General features: G+C 38.2%; 2 protein-coding genes across 2 annotated transcripts in view; one reads left to right on the top strand and one right to left on the bottom strand.

Moving 5' to 3' along the window:
• The window catches only part of LOC133532287 (talin-1), a 165,395-nt gene extending 162,106 nt beyond the window's left edge, over positions 1–3,289 (top strand). Inside the window, exon 64 of the mRNA XM_061870891.1 lies at positions 2,129–3,289. The gene's annotated coding sequence lies outside the window, so the exon portion shown is untranslated. The remainder of the gene's footprint in view (positions 1–2,128) is intronic.
• A 993-nt stretch (positions 3,290–4,282) lies between these two features.
• LOC133532278 (uncharacterized) overlaps positions 4,283–27,550 on the bottom strand; it is a 52,874-nt gene continuing 29,606 nt past the window's right edge. Inside the window, exons 3-20 of the mRNA XM_061870876.1 lie at positions 22,717–24,357; positions 22,163–22,354; positions 21,047–21,220; positions 20,270–20,420; positions 19,959–20,032; positions 19,485–19,600; positions 19,252–19,326; positions 18,434–18,544; positions 16,340–16,487; positions 15,646–15,724; positions 14,805–14,939; positions 14,187–14,312; positions 12,445–12,556; positions 10,385–10,453; positions 9,215–9,297; positions 7,930–8,009; positions 6,548–6,663; positions 4,283–5,065 (exon numbers count right to left, since the gene is read on the bottom strand). Coding sequence (XP_061726860.1) covers positions 4,946–5,065; positions 6,548–6,663; positions 7,930–8,009; positions 9,215–9,297; positions 10,385–10,453; positions 12,445–12,556; positions 14,187–14,312; positions 14,805–14,939; positions 15,646–15,724; positions 16,340–16,487; positions 18,434–18,544; positions 19,252–19,326; positions 19,485–19,600; positions 19,959–20,032; positions 20,270–20,420; positions 21,047–21,220; positions 22,163–22,354; positions 22,717–24,357 — 3,602 coding nt within the window. The 3' untranslated portion in view covers positions 4,283–4,945. The remainder of the gene's footprint in view (positions 5,066–6,547; positions 6,664–7,929; positions 8,010–9,214; positions 9,298–10,384; positions 10,454–12,444; positions 12,557–14,186; positions 14,313–14,804; positions 14,940–15,645; positions 15,725–16,339; positions 16,488–18,433; positions 18,545–19,251; positions 19,327–19,484; positions 19,601–19,958; positions 20,033–20,269; positions 20,421–21,046; positions 21,221–22,162; positions 22,355–22,716; positions 24,358–27,550) is intronic.

The following is a 27,550-nucleotide window of genomic DNA, read 5'->3' as shown; positions in this document are numbered from 1 at the left end:
TATGTTAGCATATGGCATTTGTGTGTGCATTATAACGAAATTGATTCTTATGAAATATGTGAACGCACGTTGAAATTTAAATATATATTTAAAAATATATGTCTCGAACAAAGATTTTATGTTTAGATTTAAAACTGCCTTAATGTCTCGTTTGAACGTGTCACGATAAAGTTATTTTTAGTTCCTTGCAATATAAAAAAAATATGAATGCAAAAAGTACTTAGAAACACTGTTTAGAATAAAGGAACTAGAAATGACTTGACGATTGTTGAGGTTACTACAGGAAATGCTTGTTTAAAAAATACGTAACCATAATTGTTACATATTATTGAAACGTTTCGTGTATGTAGCCTTGACTGGGAGAGTATTAGCTGTTAAAAATGAAGTGTTTAAAGAGAGATGAAATTTATAAATACATTACATTACATACATTATTATTAGAAAAACAGACTAAAAACTAAATCTCGTTGTAGAAATGATACCTACTGTTTGGACTATATAGTTACCGCAATATCAACTGGCGACTGAGGTATCATTGGCATGATTTTTGCAGCTAGTACTCTCTGTTCGGTGCTAGACACGATTTACTTTAAAACCTAGTGCCTAAACTTGGCCTTAGAAAGAATATACAAAGATTATTGTTTCATTTTGAAAATTCTATAAAAGTTGATGTTTTTGGTGAAAAATATTATTTAGACTGGGAGTGGATGTAAATTTAACTAAAAATTTATAAAAAATAAACTGGGTTTGGACTAAACACCCAATAATGAATAACACTAACTATGAAATCAATTAATAAACTAAATAGACATACAACTAAATAACAATATAAATACATATTGTAACATTAATGTTCTTAAACGTGAACCAGTAAAAATAATAAGAATATTATGCCTCGTCTATGCAAAACGAATGCAACAGAGTGTGCAAATAAAAACTTGTTATTAAAGAAGAAGTTACATAAATAAATTGAATAATAATACGTGGTAAAGTTACTTAAACGATTGCCTTAACTTTTTAATAATATTTAATAAATAAAATATATTGAAGCTCCTAGTCTACTCACGAAGTGCTAGCCCTTTGGGTACCTTATACTTATGCCTTAAAATATATTATATTATGAAATATGAAAATGATAAAAATTATAAACAAAGGCAGAAGGAAGGGGCGTGGAGATATAAATCATTTTTTCAATATACGCAAACATGATTAAAAAAATATATACTAAAATGAAATGAAATTAAGAAAATATTGAATGAACTCTAAAATTGTGTGAGTGGAAAACTTCCCTTTTCAATTAAAATATTTACTGTGCATACAAAAGTGAGAGGTTGATATATAGGATTTACTTTTATTAACATTTATAGATATGTATGTTTTGTAGGTTAAATTTAGATTATTGTATTTCTTGCCATAGATACCTATATAATTTATTCATAACGAGCATGCCCAAAATTAAAAATAAATTGAATATTGACAGAAATTATAAATTATTAAATTTCCCCACGCCCCTAGTGTTTGAGCCAAAACCAAATGTGCCATTAAAACATTTATTTAAAACGGTGCCTTTAAACAAATAAATAAACTTTCTAATGTCTTTAAATGTTTACATATTGGATTTTATTACAACGCGTAACGTCAAATTTAACAAAGGTACTTTTGATATAATATTATGTCATGTTATATCAAATTTACCCATAAACGTGCCATGAACGCCATTTTTGTAGGTACATAATATATGTATAATATGTGATGTGTAGGGTGCAATTCTAAGTAACAAATAACATATAAGGCATAGCTCAGTCGTCCGTACGATATGTATGAACGGCTGAGCCGGCGTAGCTTGTATTAAACTATTTTAAGTACTAATGATTGTAACAATTAGGTAGCTAATAATCTCAGATATTTTTGATTTATATTCATTAGCGCATCCGGATATTAAATATGGGTCAAATAGCTTAAATATATTTATCGATGTCGTAAATTAGATTTTAATAAGCATTTATATGATAGACTCATAAAAAACTAAAGCTTTTTATAGATTGCGCGTATCTGAGATTATGTCTAATGCTTATAACATATTTATTTCAATGTAAACAAATTATGATATATGATTTATTTCTTATAGAACAGTAATGGCGACGTCGACCGTGGTCTGAAGAACACCCTGTATAAAATATGTATAATTGTGCCTTAATTTCGCTTGAATGTATTCCAACACGCTTAAACATATAATACATAATTCCACTATATATTTTATTTCATGACAGCTTTAGAGTTTGAATTCGGTCATTAAGCGTGTGATATTTTTGTATATTAATATTATATTATATTAATATAAGGAGCCCGCGCAAGCGACACGTCCACTGGAGGTAATATAACACCAATCAAATAGATTTATGTCTATATTAACTTTACATATATTTCATATAATATAATTATGATTAACTATACTCAGTAAAATAGGGTTAAGTTATTGGGACTGTCTGTGTCAAATATAAGGCGCTATACGTCTGTGAAATGCAAAAGGGGCACAACGCATTGATATTATTACTCTGGTACAAATATTTTGTTGTTTTGTGTTGTTTTTGTATTTTTATAAATTTTAGCGCTTATATTTGACACTGACTGTAATTTGTGAAGTTAACAAACTTATAACAAAACGCGAGTTTTGTACCCAAGTTTGTAATAATTATGGCGTTTACTTAACGTCAGGCTAATCTGGTGTCTTATTATTATTAATATATAAATATAATTGCGACTATGTAATCTTGAAATCTAATATATGTACGTGTAGATATTGCGTACGAACTGTATGCCTGATATTATGAATCGTGCAGATTAATTTTAAACGAGTTACAAATAATATTTACAAAATAAATATATGTTACAAAAAGATTTTTGTTTAAAAAAAAAAACATAAGTACAAGGGTGGAAATCTCATCTAATTATAATGGTAGCACGTTTTTAACTAAGCCGAAATGCTCCGATTTTGTATCACGTTGAAAATTACTCTGTATAAAAATGGTATGTATTGTTATTTTATATAATGTCTTCTGAATATTATTTAAGTCTCGAACGCATGCAGTTCTTACGCGAATAATTTTTTGATACTTTATTATAATATATTATATAGTGTAACCTCTATAGGGAAAACCAAATAAAATCACTAATTATTATTGTTTTTGTTTAAATCGCTTTCGATTTATAAGTTTGTTTGTCGTCGGTAGCGCCCTCTGTGGGGTTTCTTTGTAACTTACAGTATGGGTGTAATATATAACTAATTGTATTTTGTTGTTTTATTTACAAATAACAATCGAAATTCACTTTCCCACTACAAGGAACTAATTCGTTAAAATCCGTCATGTTGTTGTGGGCAGGGACCCGCCCGGTATCCCCTCCGAGGGTTTTTGAAGGGTTATTTCGTAAGGCCTTACCAAAGCCGTTGCTAAGTAAAACCCTTTCATTTGGCTTTTTAAACGCTGATTACCGTTCCTCAGGGGTATCGATTATAAAATATAACGCTTATTCCATTTTTAACTTTCTCTTCGTAAAAATAGAATCAAATATTGCTTATTTATGTTTAAAGTGAAGGCCTAGCGCGTTGACAGCACAGATCTCATAATTTTTTGAATTAAGACGGGGATACCCTTTCATTTCAGCGGTATCTCTGAACGGGTAAGCAATTCAAAGGGAAAGCCAATCGTTGGTGCTATCTATGGGTTTATGGGGGCTATGGGGTTGGGGATAAACGACTAAGCCATTTAATGGCTTTTTTCTGGGAAGGGATGGACGGGTCCCTGGTTTAGGGTGTAGGCAGTGTTGGCCGAACCATCCGTTACGGTATACGGTTCCATTTTTAATGGTTAATTGTCAATTGAAATTAACGTTCGGCCAACACTGGGTGTAGGATATGGCAAAGAAACGAATATACAAACAAACATTCTTACCTACAGATATTTACTCAAACACACCAACTTGTCACTAGAAAAAGTAGCGAAATTCTAATTTTCTATGGGAGTTTAACCCTTCGCGGCTACATTTTTTAAATCTTTCGCCTTTTTCTACTAAAAAAGTGGCTGCGCCCGAGTACACGTACACACGATAAATCTACTATATTCAAGGCTAAGGTGTATTCGGGTCGGGTACTAGCGAAAATGGTTTTTGAAACGATATAACAATTATTGGTGATAAATTATCCGAATATACCTTCTATAATTACTTTGTCTTGTTCATAGGCTAAAGGTGTTTCAATAATAGTGGAAAAAAAAGAAACAAATAATTCATTTTTATTATTTAAATGTAATTAAATATGATAAATACATATAACTTCTTATAACTATTTTTCTGTATACATAAAAACTGGTTTAACTTTATAAATGCAACCTTAAGTTCACAATGACTATGTTAATTCGATAAAAATATGTACAATGCTCATAAATCACTGTTTTTCACAAATAAAATAAAAACTACATAACTGTTTAAAAATTCAAAACAAAACTTCCTACATCTACTTTTATTCAGTCTAAAGATTTCGTTGAAAGTAACAAAAAAACTATTGTGTCGATGGCCCGAAAAAAGGAAATATTTAAAATATCTTAACTTAATGTTAATTATTAAATAAAATATGTACAATCTTAGTATTTTCTTAACAATTCTTATTGGACTAAGTACTCGTATTTTGAGAAGACTCAATACTTTAAATATATTATAAAAATATCCGCATCGCGAAAGACGTCGTTTTTGTTCATTTCGTTGCACAAAATGCATCAAATATATGAATTTTGACTTTCTTTGAGTACTTTTTAGTAAGCACTTTTTTCTGAGATAAGAGTGTCCGGGTAGTAGCGAGTGTCCGGATAGGTGAGAGTGTCCGGGTAGTAGCGAGTGTCCGGGTAGTGGAGAGTGTCCGGGTAGTACAGGGCGGCCAGCGACACTACAAGTACTAGGCGCGGTAGAAGGGCGGGCCGCGGCTCACGGTGTAGGTGGACAGCGGGATGCCCTTGGCGCCGTAGATGGGCTCCGCGTTCTCGTACTCCACGTCGTAGTAGATGCCCGTTTGGTTCTGCGGACAGATTGTTCTTGTTGATATTGTACCTACTAAATAATTACCAAAAAGAATTTGATATAGAGGTGGATTGTCAAAGAAAATTTTGTAGCCACAGTAAATTTGCTGCCATCTTTCGACACACGATTAAAACTTTTAGAACGCCATTTGACTTTGATCCTTATTCTTATACTGATACCTATGTGTTAAAGTTAAATATCAAAAAGTGACGCTATCTTACCGGGCATTGGGCTAAAGTTTGTGACACCATCGCTCGAAACGATGCCGCCATATCTTTGGCCTTTGATCTATTAGATGGCGCCACTTGTGGATATTTAACACATATCAGTGAAAGAATAAGGATCAAAGTCAAATGGCGTTCAAAAATTTTTTATTATGTGTCGAAAGATGGTAACTACATGATGGTAACTTTGACTACAAAGAGTTTTCTTTGACAAATGACAATCCACCTCTATTACAAATTCTCTTCGATAATTACTTGAAAATTTTAAGGGAAAACTTCGGGGATTTGATTAAATAGAAAAAAAAAGATATATTATATAATAATAAAATACGGGAAGAATTGAGATAACAATAACATATAAAATGACAAAACTATATAATATAAGAAAAGAGTAGCGAATTTTTCGATCGCACGTGAGGTGGAACGTACTAAACGAATATTGGCTGTATTCCCATGTGTCCCCGTTACACGTGACTGAAACGGGGACAAATTAGACACTAGGTAAAATTCTTGTTTTCATTGACCTTATATTAAAATGACAATTTATTTGAAAACCTCAATTTATCAAACGAATCTGTTAATATTTATTAATAATTTAATACTGTTACAAAAACTAAATGATTGCCCAATCATCCTATATGAATTCATAAATTGATCAGTCGAACTGTCATTTTATCAGCTGGGAAGAGGGCGGCAAAGGTTAAAATTTCGCGCCTTTTTCTATTCACAAAGGACCGTGGGCAACTTTGTATGGAGCCGGGCCATTTTGACGCATAGTATTTTGCGTACCAGGCTATAAAAACAACAGTATAGTATTACACGCGGGCAGTAAAGTAAAAAATGTCTCTGATCATATGTAGATACCAATTGTCGGCCGAAGCGAAGCTGAGGTCAACAAACATGTGATCTGAGGCTTTTTTATTTTCTGGCCGAAGTTTTTAAAGGTACATGTTTCTGTCCAAAAGTGACGGCTTCCGCAAGAACAGAAAATTATGATTAGATACCTTTCCTCCTCTGGAGTTGCAGGCGTACATAGGCTACGGATACTGCTTACCATCAGGCGGGCCGTATGCTTGTTTGCCACCGACATAGTATATTAAAAAAAAAGATAAAGAAGTAGGCATATTACAATGCGCTTATGAACGTCAAATAAAGCTACGCCGGCTCTGACCCACCTCTGCCCCGAGATTTAAATCCTAAATTATAGGCTGGTATCCCAATATGGGCCCGGCACGGAACTCGGCGGCAGTACTCACATGCAGGCTGCGGGCCCTGGACTTGGGGCGCGGCGCGTGCAGCAGGTCGGCGCGCTCCTGCGCGTGCGACGACGCCTCCGACGACGAGGACTCCGTCGCCATGTGGTTCGTGTAGCCTGTCCCGGCCGACATTACAGGGGTCAATGGTATAGCGACTCAATTTAATGAGTCTTTTAATTTAAGTGTTTATTGTGTGTCGTTATAAATAAAATCCTGATTACATTAAATTATTCAATAAAAAAAATATATATATTATAAGCACATTTTTACACAAATTGACTTATAACCCTTTAATGCATAGTGTTGCTAAAAGTCTACAAAGCATTAGTCAGCTCACAGAATTCAAAAAAAGGCTTACGTTCTTGAACGAACCTTTATACCTGCCGTTAAGTAGTAGTCTTGGGAAATAATAACTGGCAACACTAAAATCTGCGCACTTTTTTAAAATTTTGACATTTGAGTTGGCGGCAACGTAGTTTTTGCTAAAGTTAGCGGGGCGGTAAATTTATTTTTGATTTCACGTTAGGATAAGTGTTATTTCTTAAGTGAAAAAACGTTATTTCTTTATTATAAATATACTTTTCCCATAGGCTGTGAACCAATGTATTTAGATAAAAGCGTAACTATCTTGTTATATATCGTTATGTTACATATTATGTTATATATATAATAATGAAAAAATAAAATTTTAACTAAACGCATAATGTTGCCATTTGGTAACTATGTATATTTTTGTATATAAACAAGTAAATATAAAAGTGGATTTTTTTTTTCTTATATCATACATCCAATCGGAATCCAATGAATTAAACAAAAACATTTTTATCAATAAAAAATAAAAAATCACGCATTTAAGTAAGTAAGTTAAGCGGTAAGCTCAAGAAAGCTTGTGTTGTTGGTACTCGGACAACGATAAATCTAATATAAAATACTTAAATGCATAGAAAACACCCATGACTCAGGAACAAATATCTGTACTCATCACACAAATAAATGCCCTTACCGGGATTAGAAATCCGGAACCATCGGCTTCATAGGCAGGGACACTACCCACAAGGCCAGACCGGTAGTCGTAATTTAATGCAATAGAAGTTCAAAACAGATTGTGGAATATAGACAAAAGTTTGTATTACGTGGGGCTTCAGGAGGATAATATCAAACGTACCAAGTTAACAAACTAAAATTTAGCAGAAGCAGATATTATGAAAAGAATCAACCGACCAGTCAGGGATTAAAATGTAACTTTAAAGTGAAGATTAAACGTGTCATCCACGATGACGCGTAGATTTGTCAAATCTAACCTTTAATAAGATGACTTTACGAGTCAAGGCGCGTCTTCGTGAATGGCACGATCTATAGAATGGCAGTGGAATATAACTCACCGTACAAGTTGTGATGCGAGCCCGCGGTGTTGGCGCGCGACGCCACCGTGTTCAGCGTGCCCGAGTGGTGGAGACCCAGTCTGGACAAAACGTTTACCTTATTAATTTAATTATACGAACGAACAAACAAATCAGTAAAAACCTGCATATTTTTGATCTGTCCCATTCATTTTCTTACCAGTTACTTACTACTGGTGGGAAAAAACCCCAGTAGTTACCACTGGTAACAAGAGTTGGTGTTAACTAGTGGGAATAACCCAAAACAAACCATATGATATGGTGTAGCAGGTGTTCATGGGAGGCGATAATCGCTTACTATCAGGTGATCCGTCTGCTCGTTTGCCTTCTCTATCATAAAAAAAATGACAACTGTTTTATTCATAGTTCTGCAGAAAAAACAAAGTTGATGGGGTCAAAGGAAGAGCGTCACCACTAAATGACCTAGACGGAGAGGAAGAAAGGAGATTAAATAAAAAAATATGGCACACTTGGCTACAGCTTTTAAATTTTAGGGTAGGGAAGCCGCCCTTCTCGCCCCCTAAAAATAACGCCCTCTTGGCAACGTGGGACATTAGTATAGGGACCGTGCGTTGGAGGGTCTGCCATCTTGTGGCCTGAATCGGCACGTACAGGAAAACTACACACAGAAGACTGGCTGAACCAAACTGGATGCAGACAGGCAAAAGAAGCCATGCCTGGCATCAACGGAAAGCTCACAAGGGCGCTCCTGCAACTAGGGAAGGTCCGACTGAGTATGGTAACCAGTGTCATAACAGGTCATGGACTATTTAACAAACATCTTTTCACAACAGGTGTCAAAGACAGTCCCCTGTGCCGAGGATGCATGGAGACAGAAGAAACTGCCTCTCACGTGGTGCTGGAATGCAGCGGAGTGACTCCATACAGGGCTAAACATCTCGGATCTCTGAGAGACCTCCCCGAGGTCCTACTCAACATTAAAGGTTTGATAGGATTCCTCGAGGAGCTGGGCTGGCAGGATTAGCCCACCCCCACATGTCACGCAAAATAGGCGCCAGTCGTCGAGTTGCAGGAAATCGCCCGTATACAATACAATACATGGGAAACATAAACATCTACACTGATACTTTACGCCAAAACAAGTGCTGCCATCTACCGGTCTCGTTCGTTTTCTTGTGCATAGTAGGTTCCGCCATCTTGTGGGCTACATTGGAAGCATAACATTTACACCTCGCGCCAAAAGTCTGACGTCTGCCGTGCTGCCCCCTACAGTGTGCACGCGCCCTATGTTAGTAGTTCACCGTACCTGGGCATGGGCACGGGCGGCAGCGTGGGGTAGCCGCCGAACATGGCTGAAGATGGTCGTGTCGCCATCGTCTGGCTCTCCGTCTGGAAACAGGACAAGTACTTAGTATATCTAACGTATGCTGCCTGCTACACGGCCACATGTCTAAATTTATGATTATTGAAGATTAGATATAATATAAATAAGAAATAAATATTATAGGACATTATTACACAAATTGACTAAGTCCCACAGTAAGCTGAATAAGGCTTGTGTTGAGGGTACTTAGACAACGATATATATAATATATAAATATGTATAAATACTTAAATACATAGAAAACACCCATGACTGAGGAACAAATATCCATGCTCATCACACGAATAAATGCCCTTACCAGGATTTGAACCCGGAACCATCGGCTTCGTAGACAGGGTCACTACCCACTAGGCCAGACCGGTCGTCAAGAATATAATAAAGTTAAACCACGGGCCAGGTTCATATATCGTGAGTCATCCCGGCTGATACTTTTTCAGATGATACTGTTTTAAATTTAACCGTCAGCCGGTTGTATCGCGGTGGAGAGACTAGAGCTATTTGCATGAACATGTAAAAAATACGCGCCTTACCACTTTATGTCCGCAAAGTATGCGTAATGTGTAAATTACATGTTCATGCTACTTATTTGTAGGCAGTAGGTATATTAGACTAGCTATCCGTTATCTCGCCGTATGTGCTTTTTAGGGTTCCGTAGCCAAATGGCAAAAAACGGAACCCTTATAGATTCGTCATGTCCGTCTGTCTGTCCGATTATGTCACAGCCACTTTTTTTGTTATATAAAATGCTTGGGAGATTATAACGGAAATATAGGCATTTCAGAGGTCCCGCAAAGTTATAGTTTTTATTTTGAATTTTTACACGTTTTAATGAAGGGCAAATGCAATGAAAAAAATCATACAGAAACCACACTATATTTCCGAGGGCAAACTCCAAGAAAAACCTAAAAGGTTAAAGTTGGCTCCATCGAAAAAGAACACGTTATTTATCATTTACCCTGCATTTAATATTTATATATTTTAAAAATCTTTCGTCGCGAGATTCGCGCGGCGCGCCATATTTTTTGCCCTTTTCTAATTTCCAGGTTTCCAAGCCCTTTTAAATGTATATTTATAAGTAAAAAATTGTCTTACCGCATAGTGATTGGACTGCGCCATTGCCTCCGCTATCTGCGCCCAGCGCATGCGTTCCTCCAGTGTTACCTGTACAAATAAATCTATTGAAATATTTGGACACGAAGGTACCATCAGATGTTAAAAATGCATCTACTTATGAGGCTTATAGGAACCTTGCGCGTTGGAGGGTCTGCCATCTTGTGGAATATATCGGAATCATAAACATGTACATTGACACTTTACACCAAAGCAAGTGCTGCCATCTACCGTTCTCGTACAGTCAAGGTATTAAATATAGATACGGACAAAGTGACTAAAATATGTACACACTACCTTAATATATAGGCAATAAAGTCGTGTATACATATTTTTGGCACTTTGACCGTGTCGATATTTAATACCTCGACTGTACGTTTTTTTGTGCATAGTAGGTTCTGTCATCTTGTGGGCTACATTGGAATCATAAACTATTGAAACGGCTGGTAATGTTTAAGCTTTAAAAATGAGGTTCAAAATTAATCTAAAAAGCAGATCTTTAAAGTAGTTAGGGCAAAATGGATCGGAAAAATAGTTAAAAATCTACTACTTATTATGATTCTTAAGTATGTTAACTACTCTACATTTTACTTCAAATCCATTTGTATATGTGACTGTTTGTGTTCTAAATAAATTAAAAAAAAAAAAGAAAAAAAAGCGGCCAAGTGCGAGTCGGACTCGCGCATGAAGGGTTCCGTACCATTTAAGACGTATTAAAAAAAAATCTACTTGCTAGATCTTGTTCAACATTTTACCACTTTGGACACACATTTTACCACTTTGGAACTGTCTCTCGCGCAAACTATTCAGTTTAGAAAAAAATGATGTTAGGAACCTAAATATCATTTTTGAAGACCTATCCATAGATACCCCACACGTATGGGTTTGATGAAAAAAATTTTTTTTTAATTTATTGACGTATTAAAAAAAAACTATTCACTAGATCTCGTTCAAACCAATTTTCGGTGGAAGTTTGCATGGTAATGTATATCATATATTTTTTTTTAGATTTTTCATTCTGTTATTTTAGAAGTTACAGGGGGGGGGACACACATTTTTTCACTTTGGAAGTGTCTCTCGCGCAAACTATTCAGTTTAGAAAAAAAATGATATTAGAAACCTAAATATCATTTTTGAAGACCTATCCATAGATACCCCACACGTATGGGTTTGATGAAAATTTTTTTTTTTTTAAATTTTTATGACGTATTAAAAAAAAACTACTTACTAGATCTCGTTCGAACCAATTTTCGGTGGAAGTTTGCATGGCAATGTATATCATATATTTTTTTTAGATTTTTCATTCTGTTATTTTAGAAGTTACAGGGGGGGGGGACACACATTTTTTCACTTTGGAAGTGTCTCTCGCGCAAACTATTCAGTTTAGAAAAAAATGATATTAGAAACCTAAATATCATTTTTGAAGACCTATCCATAGATACCCCACACGTATGGGTTTGATGAAAAAAAATTTTTTTTTAATTTTTATGACGTATTAAAAAAAAACTACTTACTAGATCTCGTTCGAACCAATTTTCGGTGGAAGTTTGCATGGCAATGTATATCATATATTTTTTTTAGATTTTTCATTCTGTTATTTTAGAAGTTACGGGGGGGGGACACACTTTTTACCACTTTGGAAGTGTCTCTCGCGCAAACTTTTCAGTTTAGAAAAAAATGATATTAGAAACCTCAATATCATTTTTAAAGACCTATCCATAGATACCCCACACGTATGAGTTTGATGAAAAAAGATTTTTTGAGTTTCAGTTCTAAGTATGGGGAACCCCCAAAATTTATTGTTTTTTTTTTCTATTTTTGTGTGAACATCATAATGCGGTTCATAGAATACATCTACTTACCAAGTTTGAACAGTATAGCTTTTATAGTTTCGGAAAAAAGTGGCTGTGACAGAATCGGACAGACAGACGGACATGACGAATCTATAAGGGTTCCGTTTTTTGCCATTTGGCTACGGAACCCTAAAAAGGAGGGCATAATGAATCAGAAAACCGATACGATTGAAAAGAGTGTAAAATGACCTGATAGGGCGGGCCTCCGACCGGCGGAGCCTTGATGGTGTTGACGCCCTGCATGTAGCTGAACACCGGCGACCCCATGCCCGCCGCCTTCTGCTCGCGGGACCACTTGCGGCTGCAACATCATTTTTTTTAAATCATATGGCATATTATATCAAACAGAAAACAATAAATACAGTTGTTGTTGAGTTGAGGTTGAGTCCACTTGATGGCCTCGTAGCTAAGGATGATCAGGTCTTCAGGAGGTCCATCGGTATAGCGCGTTATGGGGCAATCCTCTATAATGTGCTGGATTGTTTGTGCAGTTTCGCCACAACAGGGTTGTTTCCATCTACAAATCTTAGGGCAGAATTGTATCCCAATAAATTCTTTTGGATTATAAGAACATGTTAAACTACTTTTAGGGGACCTTTACAGGTCCACACCATATTTTTTTAAATATTGAATTTAAAATATCTTTTGGCACACGTCACGTGACCAAACTCGAAACGTCATTGAAGATTCTGATGACGTCACAACTCTCGGATTGACACTGTTGACAGTTAGGCGATAAACAACAAATGACAAATATCAGTTGACAGTTCGTATCTTCTACGTGCATATGTAGTTATGTGTCAAACCGTAAACTGTGACGTCACACAATTTTCAAAGAGCGTTTTGGGCGCGAAAGCATCTGTCAAAATATATTTTGTTAATTTAACATATTTAAAGCCGTTTTTAGTATAAAAGTTGAATTTTAGGGCAACTTTTAGTTAATATAGAACGTAATACGAGCGTTTCAAAAAATTGGAAACAACCCTATTGCAAGCCGGGGACTGCGCCCATCCACAGCGGTGTTTGTAGTAAGCACAGCGGCCATGACCAGTGCGAAGTTTGTTGAGGTTGCTCCAGTGCCGTCTTGGGAGGCAACTTCATACAATTACTATTTATATTTCCTGATTTTCGATGGTCCTGGGTTCGAATCACGGTAAGGGCATTTATTTGTGTGATGAGCACAGATATTTGTTCCTGAGTCATGGATGTTTTTTTTATGTATTTAAGTATTTGTATATAATATATATCGTTGTCTGAGTACCACAAAACAAGCCTTCATGGCTTACCGTGGGACTTAGCCAATTTGTGTAGCAATGTCCCTATAATATTTATTTATTATATTTGGGGACAATGTAAAATCAATCTAACCCTAAAATAATCAAAGATTGGAATGGGTACTGAGGGAACTTCTTTTTCTCATTACCCAAAAAATGGCCTCACTGGGATCCGAACCCAGGACTACGCAGGCAAGCGGTGACGAGAGAAAGTATTTTTTTATTTGCAAAGTAAAAGAAATTCATGGCCTCGAGCGAGATTCAAAATTTGGAACACGGGGTCTGATTGCTCTCCCTGAGCGCGTAAATTTTTCCATGGATTCCTTCTTTTTTCATAAGAGAGAGAACATCACAAGAGGTTCATATTATTGTTTATTTCCTTTGTTTTACAATATGTATATAAAAGGAAAATATAAAAACACTTACAAAACAATACATTATAAAAAACCTAACCTAGGGTGCCGCCAGCAGCGGGGCAGGGCCCAAGCTGCCGGTGGTCAGGGCCGCAGAGAGGAACCCGCCGGACTATCCGCGCCGTGTCCAAGATCATCGCCTTCTGCATCTGACCCTTGATCCAACCTCCTAGCGAGAGTCTCTCAAGGTGTTGGTCGAGACTCTTCGTTATGAGACCGTTTGCTGAAACGTTACTATGATTACCTCCAACTGAGCAACGCCGCCAGGGTGGCCGCGATGACGAGCGCCGCGGCCAGCGAGGCGCCCACCGCCACGCCCACCACCTCGCCGTCCACCTCGCACGTGGACCCGTAGTAGCCCGACGAACAGCTGCAAAACATGACTCCTTATAACTATCCTTACTGCTTATGTTATTAGAGTATGTAATCAAATTTTGAATACATTCAAAAATAATCGATCTTGGCGATTGCTTTACCAATTATTTTTATTATTATTGTAGTGTTCGTGGGCCTTTGGAGGGCTACATCGACCAGGTATTGATCTATTGTAGCGGCTCTTTAAAGTTGATTACTAATGCCCGTTAAATCTATCAATCATGTTAGGAATAAATACCAATATAATTTACATTTTACTTAAATTTGCCACACATTACATTTAACAGCGAATATTGCACTTCCTTTCAAGAGTTTCAAGTATTGTTCGTTAAATTAATTTACGCTTCATTCGCGGCGTTTTGTCCGGGAATAATTTTTGTTTTGTTTAGTATGTGTTATCACAGTCACGGATACTAATATTTCCATCTGCCCCCGCTTAAATCACGTGGGTTAGGCACAAATGGGAATACACTGTTGCTATTAATACCTGCAAGTAGGGCGTCGGTTGGTGTAGTGGCAGGTGCCTCTCTCGTTGCAGTGGCTGCTGGCGCACGCGCGGCAATCTCTTCCAGCCAACGGCCCTGATTCTTGCGCGTCTAGAGTCGTGTCCGGGCAAGAACACCTGAAACCAAGTTTAAACGTTACAGTTTAGCGGGAATAAATATTTTATATATCTTCTTTTGAGAAAATAAAGTTCTTAAACCTTATTATATATAAGTAAGTTTTAATTGTAATATTTAAAAAAAGTAGGTAAGCTGAATACTAACTCCTGCAGGATTTGCTAGCTTTGAACATCTAAACATTCACATTGTGACGACCGGTCTGGTCAAGTGCGTAGTGAGCCTGCCTATGAAGCCGATGGTCCTGAGTTCGAGTCCCGGTAAGGCCATTTATTTGTGTGGTGAACACAGATATTTGTTCCTGAGTCATGGGTGTTTGTATTTAAGTATGTATTTATCTATATACTTATGATATCGTCGCCTAGTACCCATAGTACAAGCTTTGCTTAGTTTGGGGCTAGGTCGATCTATGTAAGATTGTCCCCAAATATTTATTTATTTATATTTAATTACATTTATAATTTTAGTTTGTTAAGGCAAAAAAAAATCGTTTTGGATAAAATCCTTTGCTAATTATGGAGATTTAGGTTATCAAAAAACTGCTTTAAGATGCAACTGAGAAAGCGCAGAGATGATGATAAAGATAGTTTATTATTCAAGTAGGCATATTACAATGCGCTTATGAACGTCAAATAAAGCTACACCTCAGTTAGAGGGGGGTACCCCAATATGGACCGGCAAGAAACTCGGCGGATGATTTTGTCTTACCGGAATCCTCCCCAAGTGTTGATGCAGTGTGCCAGCTGGTGACAGTCATTATATTCCGGAGTCGCACATTCATCCAGATCTGAAATAAAGAACAATGTAATGAAATTATAAGCTGAAATAGAAGTTATACACTATAAAAAGTGTCCGTGTCCACCGGTGGCGGAGGCCGGAATCGAACCGGAGTTTATGTACTGCCAAATCCAGAATTTGCCATGGAGTAAAAGCCCCGACATTGTTAGATCGGTGCCCCTGTGGGATAAATAGTAGATGTACAATTGGGAACATTTGCGGTGAACCAGTTGGGAATTTTTTTGCCTCGATCCTTATGAGCGATAATTACGATGCATTTAGAATTCGTTATCTTAATAATGAAAAAGTTAACGCAGGTAATGAGACAAACAATAGGTTGTAAGGACGGAGGAAGGAGTTGTTGTTGTTTAGGCTAAATTTCGCCTCCCCATAAAGATAACCAATTAGGATGCATTTATGGATTCCTTATCTTAGTTTGCTAAAGCCAGCCACTACTACCGGACAATGGACGACAATAAGCTTTACCTGAGCTAACTTTCTTTTTCGACACCCACTTTTTATATTTACCTTACTATTAGTTGCCACTTTTGTGTTATCGCCTCACCACCTGCGTTTAAAAATTTTCGCCCTTAAGGTGGTTAACCGCGAATGTCCCCGATAGTACCTTTAAGCGGAGCCACGGCGCCGGCGAGGTGGTCCACCCACAGCGCGGAGGCGCCGACGTTGTTGGAGCGGCGCCGCAGCACGCCCAGCACCTGCTTGTGCAGCTCGGCGCCCACGGCCGGCCGCAGCATCTCTCCCGACTCCGACATCTGTGGCCCACGTTATAATTACTATTAAAATGCTGTTGAGTTAGACTAAGCTGGACTTTATAGTGACGGGGCATTTGATTGATTGATTGATTTATTTATTGGTAAAATCGTTGTTTTACAAGTCAGGATTACATTAAATATTTACATAATAAGATTAAATAACTAATAATATTTACAAATTATAACATTTACAACTAAATCTTATAATTATGTATAATTAATCAAGCATTAAGATGACACTATTTTTACGCGTTAGTTATGAACTCCACGAAGAAACTCGTCAACGCTGTAGCATGCCTGTGCGATCAGCAGCGCTTTAAGTTTCTTTGTAAACACAGGATCACTTTCCGCTGACTTTATGGCAGGCGGAACCAAGTTGTAGATCTTGGCCCCAATGACACTGAGTGAATTCCTGAGCTTACCAAGACGCTTTACGGGGGCAACCAACATTGGCTGTCTGCGGTTGTTATCACCACGGCTAGAATTGGTTTTATACCTAGCGAGGTTAGACCTGACATACTGGCACGCTGCCAATATGTAGACAGAAGGTAGCGTTAACACTTTATTGCGTACAAATAGTTCTTTAGCTGGGTGGTCGTGAGGTTTCCTAGATATTATCCGCAGCGCCCGCTTTTGTATTTTGAATACCTTGTCCCGACCCGAAGCCAAGCCCCAAAGGTCGACACCACGGATTAAAATCGAGTGGAAATATCCAAAATAGGCCTTTCTTAGGTTATCTACCGATAGGGTGGGCGCGAGCCTGGACAAAGCAAAACACGCTGACGAAAGCGAATTGCATAACTGATCAATGTGAGGGGACCACGTAAGTCCAGAGTCGATTAAGTATCCAAGATATTTAGTTTGGTTTACTTGTGGGACTTCAATATCATTTATTTTAATATTTAGCTGCAATATGTGAGTGCACCGTAACCTAAAGTGCACAATGTTTGTTTTGTCTAAGTTGAGGAGCATTCCGTTAGCGGTGAACCACTTATCTATCTCTATCATGGTTTGACTCAGTTTTGATACTAGATCATCAATGTTTTCAGCGTGTACTATAATGCATGTGTCGTCGGCATAAATAACATATTCGGGCTCATACGACGCGGATGTAATATCGTTGATTAGCATGAGAAATAGGTTGTTTCCCATGCTTGAGCCCTGGGGTACCGCGCAGCTGCCTACTGGTTCCAGTAGAGACCTTACATTCTGGACGTAAGTACTTTGTTTACGGTCTTTTAAAAAGGAAGCGATTGTGTCATGCATATTCATGGTCAAGCAAACGTAAAAGTATGCGACCGGACTGAGTGTGCGCTGCATGAAGCATATCGCCGTCACACTGTCCGCTGTGCGGAACGCTCAGCTGGACGCTCGCTAATCAGTTGGGCACGATGAATCAATTTATAAAAAATATCGAAATTGTGTAGTTGACGTATTCGTCAACTACGCTATTATGTTCAAAATTAACGCCCGAGGCAAACTTACAGTGCAGTGGGGCGCGATGAATCCACAAGAATCAATTCATAGAACTTACCAATATAGTGTAGTTGACGTAGACGCCCGAGCCTAGCACGCGGTGCACTGAGTTAATGAACAAATTATCTGTGGGGCACGATGAATCAATTCATGGAACTTACCAATATAGTGTAGTTGACGTAGACGCCCGAGCCTAGTTCGCGGTGCACGGAGTTGATGAACACACTATCTGTGGGGCACGATGAATCAATTCATGGAACTTACCAATATAGCGTAGTTGACGTAGACGCCCGAGCCTAGTTCGCGGTGCACGGAGTTGATGAACACACTATCTGTGGGGCACGATGAATCAATTCATGGAACTTACCAATATAGCGTAGTTGACGTAGACGCCCGAGCCTAGTTCGCGGTGCACGGAGTTGATGAACACACTATCTGTGGGGCACGATGAATCAATTCATGGAACTTACCAATATAGTGTAGTTGACGTAGATGCCCGAGCCTAGCTCGCGGTGCACGGAGTTGATGGAACCGCTCACGAACTCGTCGGAGAATGGGGTCATTGAGAATGCGGAATCGATCTGTGGGGCAAAATTTACAAATTTTACTGCCTACATGCAATATAATCAACATTAGTTGAACTACCTACTTGTTACTTGTGTTAGACTTATATATGCATGACATGGCAAATATTTAATTGTATTATTCTGCCCTAATTTGAATTATATGGGGATTGAAATAGGGTACGTTTCGGAGTTCTAAAAACGAAAGTATACACAGATTGGTGTGTATTAGTGAGTAGGACTACGACAGCCTTGATGCAAAAAAGCGTACAAGTGATGGCACCAAGGATATTTAATAAGTTACCAGAATCATGGCAAACGGCACCAATACAAAAATTGAAGTCCTTATTATTAAATTTTTTACTAGTTAAATGTTATTATAGTGTAACTGATTATTTTAATGATATTGACATATGCCAAATGTAATTAATTGTAATTTTCTTTTATTCTTATTATTATTTTTTAATATATCTATATGAATTGACTTATTGAAATATATGTTTGCATATGCCAATCTCATTAGCTCATTGCCCGTGTAAAGAAATTATTGAATATGTATATAGTTAGATAATAAGAAGTTATTTCGTACGCCAAAAGGCACATCATAGCTGTTCCTTAGAATACTGAGTTACCACCTATTTATGTACCTGTGATGAACGAATAAAGAATTGAATTGAAAGAATTGAATTGGTATAATGTAAATCTGCATACAAAGAAATACTTACAGCTCGAATTGCCTCGTAGCTCAACTGCTGGTACAGCTCGGAATCCTTGTCCGTCAACTTGTTATCCCATGACAACTGAAAATTAATAATGTTTTAGTTTTGATCTGAGCCCGTCTATTTTACAGTTGATCCACTCTGTAGCTATCAAGTGGTAGAAAAGGTCACGTAAATTGGAGCAGCTCTACTTATATGTCTGGTTACACAAGGGCAACATAAGTGTAATAGAAACATACCGGTTTATCATACAGCCGGTCGACCCTCAGGTTCAGCACGAGCGCGACGACGCGGCGGCACGGGTCGCGGGGCGCGCGCCGCGCGAAGCCGGGCCGGCACTGGCAGCTGGATATCCCTGGGGCACGACACGGGGGGCACAATCAATCACAGTTACAACTACTACTACTACAATGAAATAATAGAACTGCCAATGACTATATAATATATATTTTTTTTTTTTTCTATTATGTAATGTATACATTATTTGTATGTTTATATTACAAAATTGTATCTGACGTGTACCTTATCTTACTACTACCTTCTACTTACTACTAGCTTTAATTAAAAAAATCTACTGGTAGAGAATTCAAAAGATTTTCATCTGCATGGTCGTTAAAACGGCCAGAATTACTCTTCGAACGTTATCGCTGGATCGGATTTTTTTTTTGTGATCATAGAATTAAGTACCAGTTTGACAATAAGTCTGAGCTAACCTGCTTCCGTCCTGCACTTCTCGTTCTGCGCCTGGTCACACGTCGAGTCGTCCCCAACTATACACGTGTCGATCCTGAAAATTATTTATTCTTGAATAAGTCAGCAATCAAAATCCTTATACTTTACACTTTTCGAGAGTCATTTTTTCTCCCGTGAGATTGTTGAAAAAGCACATATTTGTTTATTGCGCAGTTGCTGCTGAAAGTCGGAGGTTGCGGATTCGAACCCCGGCTCGTAGGGGTAAGTTTTATCCCAGCTCCGTTAGGCCAGGCAGGAACAGCGTCAGTACGAGGAGGATCGGCAAACAAACCTGACTGTAGCTTGAGGGCGCGGTCGAGGACGGTAAGCTGGTGGTCGCCTTGGTGGTACTGGCTCAGGGTCTGCTGGAACTGCTACTCCTGTGCCTAGTACTGCTGGTGGGTGGCTGGGGTGGCTGGAATGGTGAACTGGTGTCGGAGGTGCTGTGAACAGAGAAACATTAGTTTTATATTAAGCAAAAAGCCACCTGCTGATGAACTTAAATACAATGTATTATAATTAAAAGATGCTTGTATTATAACCGAAGCTTATTTGACGACTGTGAATATTTCCACAGCTTTTTTTTATTTACACGTAGGGAAGCGAATTCTGCCGACATATGAGACATTGCTCGTAAAAACCAGTTGCCTATACCTAAAACATCACGATTTGTTGATACACGTCTATCATGCGGATGTTAACCAGCCCGATTCTTAAGTCAAGCAGTGAAATTTTACCAGAGTGCTGCACATGATGATTGGGTGCATCTTACAGGCTCAGACACGTATTAGTTCGCTTACAATCTCCATCAAAGTCGATTTTTTTTATTCCTGGTCTTTTCAACTTTCACTTACGTCGACGAAAAGAAAGCTAGAAGCAAAAATCTGACCAGAATCTGATCCCTAGTACCCTAGTCTCTCTCCCTAGTAGGCTTCACATGATGACTGGAATTGTACAACAGGTTGAGATAAGTCCGCTTGCCATCAATTGATACAAATCCTTGCTCGCCCGACGGTGACATCTTCTGCGTGGCCCGATATAGGATTCACATTCTAAAATGTGGACTCACCAGAATGCTGTATGCTCTGCACCCTGGTAGGCTCCACGTGGTGACTGGAAGTGTCGAACAGGTTGAGATAAGTCCGCTTGCCGTCGATGGACACGAAGCCTTGCTCGCCCGACGGTGACACGATGATGTCATCTTCTGCGTGCCCTGATATGGGGTTCACGTTTTCGATGTGGACTGAAAGTATACAGAACCGAGTTCATAAATCAGTTTTATTGTATTCATTAGCTGTGTGAAATGTTGGTTTCCTAGAGCAAATTACCTACAAATATTTGTTCCCGAGTTATTGATGTTTTCTATTTATATATAAGTATAATATATTATATACTGTTGTTTGTTACACATACCCACATCACAAGCCTTATTGCGCTTACTGTGGGACTAGGTCTATTTGTGTCAGATTCTCCCTATAAAATGTATTTATTATTTATTTTAAAACACCTAAGGCCCTCAGCACACGGCACGTAAGCGTATCGTAAAAACGTTAGAGTACGAGACGCGTAGAGTTCAGGGCATCAAACGCACGGGTGAAATCTTAGATGAAATAATGGCGTCACTGGTGCCAGATCTCTTTGGCGGATGTATCGACGATCTTACTTTCAAGAAGATTTTTTTATTATTTAATTATGTCAGAAGTTTTGTTTTTTACACCTGTATTACGCTACGCCTGTCGTAATGTCGACAAAAATCTCATACGCTACGCTACGACGACGCTTCGTGTGCGGACTTGTTTGAACTTGTTCGTGCTCGTAGCGCTCTCGTTCTACGCGCGTATTACGATACGCTAACGCGTCTCTTACGCTTACGCTCCGTGTGCTGAGGGCCTAAATCGCTATAATTTCCTTTGGTCCGTTTTCATAACTATGGTTAGCCAGAATCCCATCATCGGGTCCTGACCTGAGAACTCCTCAAACAAAAGATAATAATATTCCAAATCGGACCAAATAAATTTCACGGAGTTATACCACAAAAGTAAAAGGAACTGAAACGTGACGCGATTTCAGAAATGTGTGATGATTGATGAGGTCAATCCGTTGCGTAACCAAGGAATTTCGTGTTACATGGTTCCATTAACTAATTGAGCCTTTAGTTTTATGAATAAGAGCTTTAATAATTTACCCGATGCACCTCCTTTTTCGCCAGGGCCCTGTATAGCGGACACAGTGACGTCGAAGATCTCTCCGTATCCCGGTAAGGGAGCCGTCAGCACGGGCGCATCCGGCACCGGGCGCCGGCTGCCGGCCGGCTTGAAGTCCGGGTCGTCCAGCACGATGCCGGGACGCCGGTACGGGCGGTACGGAGTCTGGGATGCTGAGGAAACAATTACAAATATCTATTGGTAGCTATGTAAAATGCATCGGCCAACTAAATAAGTGGCTTCCAATTCCGACCACGGCTCGTTCTTTCGGCGGCTCGACGTTTCATGGAACTTTGAAGAAAGAAAATGTGGAACACAACGAATGTTTGAAATTAGAGTTTGATATATCGAATCGAAACTATCTTCATGGAGCGAAATTGGTTTTTAATCTTTTGAAGTTTGTTCTCTCAGTTATTAGTAGAATTTCTTTCATTCTTTAGAAATGTGCAGGGGATCAGAAAATTTAAGAAATGCTAGAGGAGAATATTTATCGACAATAAACTTAAAGAGAAATAAAATAATTAATTATACTTACATGGTAATGGTTGTGCATTGATAGAAGATGTCTTCATTACACTATGTGGACTTTCTGAGACACTTACAGTCGGAGCGTGAGACATCAGACCTTCAGTCGGAGTTGCAGCCGCAGCAGCTGATGAAGAAGACTTATACTCATCTATCGAAGACTCGATGATGTCTATAATAGTCTCTATCTTTGTCTTATTCCCTGGTTTCTCATCAATCTTATATTTATCTTTCTTATCAGCGATGAATGGCTCCTTCTTCTTTTCTGGCTTCTTTTCTACTTTAGCTTTTTCTGTAGTTGTCTTTGTCTCTGTTGTAGTTTTAGCCTTTTCAGTGGTAGGTTTGCGTTCAGTTGTAGTTTTTGGTCTTTCCGTAGTAGGTTTGCGTTCAGTTGTAGTTTTAGGTTTTTCTGTTGTAGTTTTAACCGTTTCAGTTGTGGTATTGGCTTTTGCGGTTGTGGTTTTTGATGTTTCTGTTGTTGTCTTTTCTGTTGTGGAAGTTGTTGTTTTTTCCGTTGTTGTTGTGGTTGTTGTTGTTGTACTGCTTGTAGTTTCAGGGGCTGTGGTTAGTTTGTTTTCTTCTTTCTCGTTTTCTTCAGTAGTGTTGGAGACAGGTAGATCAAGTAATGGTACAGTCTCTTTCTCATCTTGAACCAGATGGTTATCATGATTAGTTTCATTTTCTGCTTCTTCCTCTTCGTCTAAGTTTGGTATATCAACAGGCATTGGAGGTGGTTTGTATATAGGTAGACCAGGGTTGGGCCTTCTACCTGGCATATTAGGTGGCCTAGGCCTAGGCCGTTGCCAAGGGGGAATGTTGGGCCTATGGAACCCTGGTCTGTGAGGGTTCAGTGGTGGTACAATTTGTTCAGGCAAATTAACACCATGATGGGGTCTATCGAAGGGGTAGGGAGGAGGGGTTTTTGTAGGATGAAAGGTGTGAGTTGGAGGGGTTAGAGGTTTATCAAAGTCAGGCATAGGTGGTACATCAGATATTCGAGGTGGTCCTCTGTTATTGATCCTTGAATTCATAGGTCTGCCTGGCCTGAGGAGTTGCGTATTTGCTTGCACGTTGACATTTCCGTTCAGAAGCTTTACTATACCAGTTATAATGTTCTGTATTTCTGTGTTCTGTCTTCCTTCGTTAGGGTTGATGGTGGCATACATCGGCTGCACTGCAGAAGGCCGTATTCTGGGCCCCAAAGGCAACGCCCTGGCCTTTGGAGCCCTTCTGGCTTCCCCCGGAAAGTTAAACTCGAATCTGTCCCCGTCAGAGGACATAAGCACCTCATTCTCGTGACTAAAACCCGTAGTTTTCGTTGGATGTATATCATAGTATTTCCTTTTATTGTGTAGTTCTATTTCGTTGTCTATTTCATTATTTGAGGATGGTATTTCATCAAAGTTTAAAGATCTAGATTCTCTATCATTAGGATCTGCTGATCTGGCTACAATGACATGTTTTTCAGTTTCTTCATCAGTGACTATGTTTTCAGGTTCTAGGTCGTCCAGGTCATCGTACCTGGCGAGGCTAGGTTCTATCTTAAAAGCTAGGTTGTCTGACTGGGTGGTGTGGAAGACTTGATCTTCTGGTAGATCGACAGATTCTGATTTTGGAGATAGTTGCGATATCGTGTAGATTTCTTCGTAACCTGAAATTAAGGAAATAAAATGTTTAGTATTTTACTCTCAAATAATTGTCTTATAATATTGCATACTAAAGGAAGACGCATGTTAGAACGATCCAGGTGATGATTTCTATAGAAGAGTGTTTGTTTTAAAATTAAGTTTTTAAGATCTTTATTTCTCATAAGAATACATAATATTCACTTATATGAGAATTTTTCTTTTTTCATGCAAAATACATTTTAGCGGTGACTTATAACAAATAACTTAGGTACATATATGACTTAAACTAAAAGTATAAAAATTAAACTAAACACAATAAAAAAAAAAACAAACATTTTTGGTGGGTAAATCAAATAACTAAACAAAACAATTTTTGCCACTTTCTTACGCGACCTTTTTTATCACTTTTGTGTTATTTCTAGTCAGGATCGCGAGCCCTTTTCATCCTTATAGGAAAAAGTGTCCCAAAATTTTCATACATTTTTCAAACTTTCCTTTTTGTTACCGCCATACAAAGAATATGCGGAAATGGTAACACAATAAGAAACAAAACTCTTTTTTTTCCATTAGGATCGAAAGAGCTCGCGATTTATTTATTTATTGATTTAATTTTTATTGCACAAAAGAAAACCTTATAGCACTAAAGGCGAACTTAATGCCATGAGGCTTAATGCAATGATTCTGAATAGAAAAACACAAAATTTATGAAAATGACAGAGTTCATGAAAGTGGCATTTTTTAAAAGAGCTTGTGCACAAATCACGCGAGGTTTTTTCAGCCACTTTTTGACTTCTTTTTTTTCTTTTTCTACGAATGATTAGAAACATAAGTTTATTCTCAAAGGAATGAAAGCGTGTGCAGATGATTTTGAAGACCTCGCCTACTTAGCAACTTTTGCTGTTAACTGTATTTAAGTAAATAAAAGAAGCTACACCATAAACCTTCATACCAATTTACTTTTACTCTTTATAATAAAAATACAGAATCATGATTAAGATTTAAATGCTCATTAAAATACGAAAGCGAGACGACGCGGAAACCGCACCTATTTGAAAGTAAAATATAGCATATGCAAATACATATCTTGTCAAATATTAAACAAATAATATATTGTTTATAAACCAAAACCAATCACATAATAGGTACTTATAAATAAATAAAATAAATAAATATAATTGTTAATTTGACTAATACACAGATTAACTATTAAGTCTCGCGGTAAGCTCAAGAATTACCTAGACCAAAGGTATCGCGGCATCGCTCGAAAAGCTCGCTCGTCACTGTCTCAATCCGTGTCATCTTTAACATTACGTCACTAACAACAGACGTGCCAACAGAGTCAACTGTTGGGCATTAGTATGTCCAGGACTAGGACATTTACCTTATAACTTAGTGCATTCGCGAGTTAATTTAGTTATGCATAACCCCCCCGATTTCATCCAGTAGACTATTACAGTGAAAGTACTACCAATTACGTCACCGCATTGTGCGCGCGATCTGTGTGACAGCACAATTGCGAATTGTGCTCGTTTTGGGGGCGATTTGACAGCCGAGAACATAATACAGATGACACAGGTGTAAGAGATGTGGTTTTGAATATGAAGTGTGGAATTAAAAGGAGGAAAATCTCTTATGGCAGAACTATTGCAAAAGTGACCAGCTTTCAGGTTTAAATAATAGTTCCTAATCTCTCCGGTGGCGCTAGGTAGGCTCATGGATTACATGAACTATAGAGGTATAATAATATAGAGATGAAATGGGGGAGGGGAAACAAATAACCCGACCAAATTACGTAGGTTGTTTTGGGTATGTTGTCAGGAATGTTAAAATGTGTTTTTAATTTTGTCGCATTGCGTATGTTCTGTCCCTCACGGTCGCACTCGTATAGCACATCTATATAAAAACTAGGTCTATGACATTTTATTTCGGTGTATTGTGGCGCCGCCTATTTAATGTTTTTTGATGGACACTTTTCATACATAGAGATGTTCCTCCTTATATTCCACACTCCATAGTTTTGAAGTATTTCTGATTTTTTACAAAACAGACTAAGGTAAAACGTAGTGATTATATGCTCTTTGGACTAAGGTACCTAAACGTCATTGACGTCATCATTGTTTGATATACTTCCACAGAATCTAAGCGTCATCGCTCTAAAAAAATATTGAAGTGTGCAGCAAGGGCGTCGCCAGGAAGGAGAAGAATAAATGAATGAAAATGGCGCATAAATAAATACCTTAAAACTATTTTAAAACTAAACACTACAAATCTCAATTATGGTTGTGATGCATACCCAACCCTGTGTCAGGGAGCCGGCCTCGGAACCGCCGGAACTTGACATCCTTCGGCCAAAACTCCTTGTTGAAGGTCGCTAGACGATCAGTCGGAACTAGGGTTGCCATCCGTCCGGGTTTCCCCGGATTTGTCCTAGTTTAGAGGGCGTCCGGGGAGCGTCTGGGGAGGACTTCATTTGTAGTCCGGATTTAAAAATTTAAAGCCTTAGGCCGCCCGCGACACACGCACAACCTGTTTAAAAAAACCTGTTGACATGTCCGGGTTCTGGACTCTAAAATCCGGGGTTTTCGCGTCTTGTCCTGGTTTCCAAATTTTAGAGATGGCAACCCTAGTCGGAACACTCACCACAAACGAATAAAAAATCGCATTGCGTCGAGATTCTAGCTTCGCGATCCTCAGGATGAATCCGGACTGTGCTTTCACATACTATAAGATGTCATCGACCTTCGTAAAATAAAACTTGTAACGAAATTTATCTTCTACATTGACATATAAATCTAAGGACGGGCCTTACGGACAATTAGAATGGGGCCAGTACAGCGGTGTCACGCTCACGAATTTCAGCCAATCGTGCAGTCTAACGGCGCAACGTGATTGGTTGATGAGTTGCATCACGCGCGCGATTGGTCGCAAGTGTCGCAACTAGTCGCGTTAGACTGCACGATTGGCTCGAATTCGAGAGTGACACCACTGAACTAGCACCATTCTTAATGTCCATAAGGCCCGTCTTTAGATATATATGTCAATGATCTTCTATGTGTAGTTTTATTGCGGGCCAAAATTATCTTCTATTGGGTTAAAGTAACCCGAATATGCCTACGATATATCATAATAAGTGTTCCGTGAACAAAGTTTTGTACGGAACACTAAAAATTACTAAAACATATAAAAAGTAATATTTAGAACTTAGTTAATAAAATT

Source organism: Cydia pomonella, chromosome 26, assembly GCF_033807575.1.
Source record: "Cydia pomonella isolate Wapato2018A chromosome 26, ilCydPomo1, whole genome shotgun sequence".
Taxonomy (NCBI): Eukaryota; Metazoa; Arthropoda; class Insecta; order Lepidoptera; family Tortricidae; genus Cydia; species Cydia pomonella.
This window is presented reverse-complemented; position numbering and strand designations above follow the sequence as displayed.